General features: G+C 36.0%; 1 protein-coding gene across 1 annotated transcript; it reads right to left on the bottom strand.

The window, feature by feature from the left end:
* Positions 1–255: 255 nt before the first annotated feature.
* LOC143725688 (sterile alpha motif domain-containing protein 3-like) lies at positions 256–7,062 on the bottom strand. The gene is made up of 5 exons (XM_077218313.1): positions 7,013–7,062; positions 1,359–2,317; positions 852–1,010; positions 602–698; positions 256–263 (listed from the first exon to the last, which is right to left on the bottom strand). Exons 2-5 carry the CDS (start codon positions 2,301–2,303, stop codon positions 256–258), a joined length of 1,209 nt encoding a protein of 402 aa, XP_077074428.1. The 5' UTR covers positions 2,304–2,317; positions 7,013–7,062.
* Positions 7,063–7,327: the final 265 nt, after the last annotated feature.

Below are 7,327 nucleotides of genomic sequence, written 5' to 3'. Positions count from 1 at the left end.
CCCAGAGAAAGAAACACTCTCTGAATAAAATCAAAGGTGTTCTTGAGCTGTGGAGGGTACTTCAAATTGAGCGCATATATCAGCCCAAAAAGTAGGCACATGGCATCCGGAAGGTTTTGAAGTTCATCCATAACAATGACTCCTTCTAGGATGATTGCTGTGTGTGAACCCTCTAAATGCAGTGCTTGTGAAGAATCCTGGGTTTCTTCAGTCATCACAGTTATAATCCCAATGGAAATCTGGGGTGTGTCGCAATCACTGTCCTAATAAAAAAAGAACAGAAATATTAAAATTCTGGTTACATTACAAATAGGAAATCTCACAAATGTACATGTAACTTAAAGAATCAGGACCATCACCTTCTGTTCTACATACAACTCAACTAACAGATAAACGTTAAAGTACTGTGTGAAAATTAGACCTCAGAAAACAATGCACAGTACTATGACGGCAGAACAAACACACAAGAAAATGTACAATTACATTTGAAGAGTTTGTGTCTGGTCTGTTTCTGGGATAGTTGAATGAAGCATAATTGAATGGCTATATGTGATGTATGTGTGGGGGATTAGTTTAGAATGAAATATACAGAGAATGGTACTTGCCAATATGGTTTTGAAAAAGTCTGAGGTGTCTTCTCCAAAAATGAGGGGAAGTCCACGAAGAACTGCTGTGCGATTAGCAGTGATGTCAGTGCCCTGGAAAACCAAATTAAATTTAAAATTAGTCGAATAAACTACTTTAAAATGAAGTGATGACTGCTCTGGAAAAAAGTTTTATAACATAGAATTAAATTTTATGAAATAACAGTTACAGAATTTAGTTTAAGAAATAAGCATAGACAAGCTTACCACAGACTTAATTTGCTTAAGAAATTCAGAAAGTTTTTTTCCAACTGCCCCTTTCTTGGATTCAAAAATTTCCAGAAATCGAGCTGTATGTTGATCAAGTGCTGTGAAAAATCCTTGCTTGAGGTTTTTGCTTGTGATGCGAATAAACTCTGCATTGATCTGTAAAAGGAAAAAGAACAATGTTATATCTATTAGGCTTTTGGTTACTGTGTTATAGGGATACTTGAAAATTGCCTTATTTACTCACTCTCGTAGTAACCCGAAATGTATCTCTATTCTTCAGATAAACGTAAATGTATATTTAGAAAAAGAGTTCATATGGATTAATGTCATGATCACTGTATAGTATGTGCTTTTAAGAGCTTTCACATTCTTTCATACTCAGAGATGGACTATTTTTTTAAGAATTTTTATCTGAAGAAAGTCATATACATCTGGGATGGCATGAGGGTAAGTAAATGAAGAGACGTCTTTATTTTTCGGTGATGTAGTTTAATTGTTACTTACTTGACTTTCTGTGAAGAGTGATGGCCATCTTTGAAGAGTCTCTTTTACTGGAGGCTCGATCTCAACAACCTCTTTTCTTCTCAAGGAAAAAGTGGAATCCATGAGCTGTGATATCAGGGTGGAACTCGGATGACATTTCTTCATTTCTTCCACAAGTTGTAAGCGTTTAGATTCCATGCTGCAGTCATCCTCACCAGAAGGATAATTTGGAAGAAAATTGATTTCAAATCGTTTAGGCCTTTTAACACTTCTCAAAGGATCTTGGCTTCCCCTTTTCCCTACGTTCATAAGAACATCTGTGCATCCAGCTCGTCGTAGCTTCGTTCTATAATTTCCCATTTTAAATTTGAGGCTGTTCTTCCATCCGTTCCATCCAGTGGAGGAACCTGGTTCAGTGAGGCATGGATGTTTTTTGACTAGTGAAGATGCAACATCATTGAAATCGTCATCACAGGGATATGCTTTGAAGCTGTACATACACTCAGCAAGTTTTTCAAGAATTTCGTGCTTCATGTCCCTGGGAACTTGCATATATGTCTGGTCTCTCATGTACAGAAGGTTTCCTTGGCGCAATCTGAACTCAATATCTACAGGAAAATTGGGGATTTCAAATGTCTCTGGCCACTGAGCCTGGCGTACATGAGATGGCCCTTCTTCAGAAGACAAAGATACAATGTCTGTGTCAGCTGTACTTGGTGTAGGAGATGGTACAAGAGAGATCACCTTTAAGGTGGGCCTCTCAGGTAAATCTGCAATGTCTGTGAGGTTGATTAGTGCATTGTTAAAATCAGCATCTTCGTACTGAAGAGAAAACTTGTATGGAAGACCTAACTTCTCTTCAAGTTCTTCCATCAATGTGTCCAAAGTTTGTGGTTTCCTATGCAGCGTGATTTTCCGTATGTTATTTTCATTCACTATCACTCTAAGTATAGTTCTTGTCTCCATTGTGTCCAGTGAACCTAACAATGAGAAAAATCAATTACTTTTACACTTGAGTTCTCAATAATAAAGGGATAAAAATGGAAATTCAGTTATTTACTCACCCTCATGTTGTTTCATGTTGTTTTAACCCTGTATGACTTTCTTTTGCTGAACATAAAAAATGATATTTTGAAGAACGTTGGAAACCAAACACGTTCAGGTTGCCATGGAAGTCATTAGGGAACTGAAACTGTTTGGTAACAAACATTGTTCAAAATATCTTTTGTGTTCAGCAAAAGAAAGTCATGCAGGGTTGAAATAACATGAGGGTGAGTAAATAACGTAATTTTATTTTGTAGGTGGACTATCCCTTTAAATGTTCAATTTAGCAAAAGATAAAATGTTTCGCTGTAACAAATGTCCTGCCCTGAATTTTGTATGGTGCCAGTGGAAAAGGGTCATTCAAATCAAACAGCTTAGTGACTTTCATTTCTGATACATGGCTGCATAGTTCATAGGACCGTAAATGCTCAATGTACCACGCTGTCTGTTGTTTGCATACAAACAAAATGTCAGTGTTGATAATGACAATTTTTACAATTTGTCTAAAATCAGGCAGACATGAACTTGCACCAGCAGACAGAACCATATCAGGACTGTAGTTGATCCCATCAATGCACACATTAGATGTGACAAAGACAGTGCTTTGGGTAGCAAAATTCTGCTGAAGTACGTTCTGTACACTCTCAGGAAAATATGAAGTCAGTGTAGATGACACTTTGTCCATCTGGACTGAAGGTTTAAAAAAGGATGACGAGTCCATGTGGTATGCTATCATTCTCTGATGTCGGACTGCCAGAGTTTGTGTGACATTTTTGAAATTTTTTGTGTCACGAATGATTTGTTTGAAGAATTTATGCTTGCCTTCAAAACGCATGGTCCAGACATCTCTAAGTGGCCCATATGTCCTTATTAGTTGTGGATAATGTTCAATGTAGTGGTGTTTAGGACGCAACATGAAATGAGGAAATACTTTTAAAAGCAAACCTCTGTGCTCTGAAATTTTAGCCTCAAGAAAATCAATAGTATCATCCGTAAATCTGAAGGATGTCACCAGTTCTAGAATGTCTTTCAAAAGCATTAAAATCTCCCATGTTGCATCATTTTCTGGGATGTCAAAGCCAATCATTAGTGGAAGAAGTCTTACAAGTGCCCAGTTTTCATGGGCATTGCCCCCAATCGTGCCTCTTGAGGCAAATGTAGTTGGAATGACCTGAGGTTGATCGGTCTTGTCTATGAATTTGTATGGAAATTGTTTGATTGTTCTGTTCACATACTCAAGGGTGATGTACTTTTTGTTGATTAAATCATTGAGGCACAGTGACATTTCAACGGGTATGACACCCTCCAAGAGATCATGCATGATGTCAGGTGGAAAGCCACTGACAGAGTGAAAATGGTCAAGCTCATTTAAAACACACCGGCCTTTTACACCATACTGTTTTACCAAATTTTGGTCTTTTAAAACTTCTTCAACTTGCCTGTCATGATTCTGCTTTGTCCTGGGTTCAAATCCTCCTGACAGTACGTCTTTCTGCTGTATTTCACTCTTTTTCACCATGCAAAAGCGGCAAGGGTGTTCCACAATAAAACTCTCTTGAAATCCTGCCAAGGAATGAGCACCAAGATTATCTGCAGATACATTGAGAACAGTTCCCTTAACACATTCCCCTAACTGCTCCAAAAAGACACCATGTTTCTCCAGAGTTTTGAGGTCTTGTACAAGAGGGTGAAGGACTTTCTCATAGCCATATTGTTTTACTGCACTAGCCTTGCATAAGAGTGCCAGCTGAATTGCCTGAAGAGATGACCGGTGTTTAGATGGAAGATTAGCAAGAACCCAATAGACACTGAACATCTTGTGTTTCTTTTTTGAAGTGCCAAGAGGATTGGCAATCTCAAATTCATCAGTGTACAGGGTAAGCAAAATCCTAAATTTCCCTGCCATCAAAAAATCATTCTCACGATAGTTAGTGCTGTCTTTGTAAGAGTTGATCCCAATTGCATTGTTAAAAGGAGCAAGAACTTTCTCAAAGACATCAGTTCTGTTTAAAAGCACCTGCAGCATGTTCAGAATTGGCACATAAGTAAATGATTGTGAGTCTTTCCCAAGTTTATATTCTGTTGGCACAACTATTGGAAACTCTTTTTGAAAATATGATGCTCTTTTACTGATTGTAGAGAGAGACTCACCAGAATCAGTCATTTTCAAGATCAAATTATTCTCTGTGACAGCTTTCATGATGTCTCTCAAAACAGAATCATTATCACGGACTCCATGTTGATCTAGAATCTGCTGTATGGCATTACGCAAAAGGGGCTTTGACAGAAGAGATATCTGATTAATTTGTTGAATTACTTCCTGTACTGCTGCATCAGAGATATGCAGAATGGTTTGCATCTTAAGAAAGAGCAAGCCTAAATTACGTTCTAGTTGATTCTGCAAAAGATCCAGATTTTGAGTCTGGTCCTCTTTTTCATTTTCATCTTCGTCAAATTCAGTAGAATCCATTGACTCATGGTAAGATGTATTTTGTGTAACATCTTGTGGTAATTCTGCAGCTACATTTTGAATTTCAACTGCAATGCTAGCTTTTAACTTCCTCTGACTGCTTAATTGGTGTTCTTTACATTTGTGAGCATTAAATGTAGAATAAATTCTGCTCTCAAAATTGCAGTCATTATATGGGCACTGAACCTTTTCATTCTTTTTTAAATGCTGACGCAAGTGGGTGAAAAACTCAGATTCTGTACAAGGTTCCTTAAATTCACAGAGTAGACAGTGAAATATTATTGGAGATTCTTTTGATCCACTTGTTTGTTCTGCATCAATATGTTGGGAATGACTTCTTGTTAAATGAACCTTCAATGCATTAAATGACTTAAATGAACACAAACAGTCTGCGTGAAGACATGGGAATGGTGTAGTTCTGGTGTAGCTTCCATGTTTTATGCGATAATGCTTCAATAGGAGAGCTCTCTTTTCACAGGAAAAAAAACAGTACTTACATTTCCATTGCATGTCTCATCTCACAAAGCAAGCTCTGCAAATGAAGAAAATAATATTAACATACACACTTTTTTAATATACGGCTTTGTATTTTCATTTATAAATCAATATAGTGTTCAAACATTTAAAGTGTGGGGTGGGCGATATGGCAAAATATGATATCACAATTCTTTTCATGTTGGTTTTACTATTTTGCATTATAGCCAAACGAATTTCCATATTTTCAAAAAACAAAGCTAAAAACAAAAATAGAATAGCAGACATTTTAGGCCAAAATGAATGATAATAAAAAGCTTAGTAATTGTTTTATCTTTGTTAATAAAAAATAGGAACAAAGATACACATTACATATACACAAAATAATATACAAATGAAATAACACCCTATACTTTGGCTTGACAGTATACATTAATAATTTATTCTTATTAAAGCCACTGTATTTAAGTCAAGAGGAGTGAGTGATTTTCACTGTCTTTTGTTTTATTAACATTAAAAGAATAGTTCTCCCAAAAACAATTGTGGGGCAATTGTATCATGTACTCTTCTGTTGAAAATTAAAAGTTATTTTGAAGAATGTGGGTAACCAAACAGTTGATGGTCCCCATTGACTTCCATATCATCCTACTATGGAAGTCAATGGGGTCATCAACTGTTTGGTTATCCACATTCTTCAAAATATCTTATTTTGTGTTCAGCAAAAGAAAGAAATTAATACAGGTTTGGAACAAAATGAAAGTTAGTTAATGATGACACATTTTAATTTTTGGGTGAACTATCCCTTTAAGAAAAAGGCGCATATGCCGTTCATTATTAGACTGCTGTCACTTAAAGACCTGCACGCTTCTAAAATACATAAACGCATCCGATTAAATTAAGTTCACTTTTACTTTAGACATAACCAACTGTGTTCATGAAAACATTGTGTATATTTCACAGTATTACCGCAATAAGACGCGAAATATAAAGTTTAGTAATCAGGTGCTGTTAAGTGGTTGATGATGCACTCAGAAAATGACATGCGCCCATTTCAGAACAGCACGCAAATTAAATGTTTAACCGGCAAGGCTTTAAAGCACAAGCAAATAATTAAAGTTTGTGAATTGCAGTGTCCCGTGAGTGTAACTCCTGTGTGTTAACATCTGAAGTAAATGCACGTCGAGTTGTAACTTTACAGTAGGCCTATAGCCAATGTTGAGACTGTGGCGCCAGAACTGCAAATGATTTTCGCTGTAGCACGACACTACTATATTTCTTCAAAACAGATCGTGGAGAATTTAATCCCACACCCTTAATTTGAAGTAATCCAAAAGTTAAAATATATTAATTATAGCATTGCTATATTGCTACATAATTATTGCAACATTAAAATATAAATCAGTAAAGTTTTTTTCTCAGTCTACATTATACTCACAATAAAAATAAATAAAACATAAAAAGGTTCCTTGATTGAAAGCATGGACCTAACGATTAGTCTAGCGATTTGCAAATGCTAGACTGCTCATTACGAAGCACAATCCAACACAATCCAAGAATTTGATTAAAATAACACATCCAATGTTCATGTGTAACGCTAGTTTGTTTAATCTGTTTTATTTATTACAAGATCAATTATGTATATTAAGCAATTCAGACATTAAAATAAGACAAAAAAGCACTGACTCACCTTTCCATGTGCTTTCCTCGTCCGAAATAATGGTATTACGTTTCCAAATCGGCTCCGCCTACTGGTAGAACTGCGCATGACCACTCGAAAATGTTCAAGATACTTATTATTTTAAGTAGAGGGTAATTTAATCTATTGAGTTTAATAACTTACTGTGCTAAAAAATTGTCCTTACTTTATCAAACTTAGTAAGGTCAACACACTTATTCAAAATAAGTTTTATTCACTTAATGTTATTAGTAAGATCATCAGTTACATTTTACAGTGTAGTAAAAGCTAGGGGTGTAACGATTCCCTCATGTCACAATTCGATAC

This window comes from Siphateles boraxobius, unplaced genomic scaffold (assembly GCF_051911475.1).
Source record: "Siphateles boraxobius isolate OS27281-9 unplaced genomic scaffold, OSU_SipBor_1 77, whole genome shotgun sequence".
Taxonomy (NCBI): Eukaryota; Metazoa; Chordata; class Actinopteri; order Cypriniformes; family Leuciscidae; genus Siphateles; species Siphateles boraxobius.
Note: the sequence above shows the minus strand (reverse complement) of the source record. Positions and strands in the feature narration are given on the sequence as shown.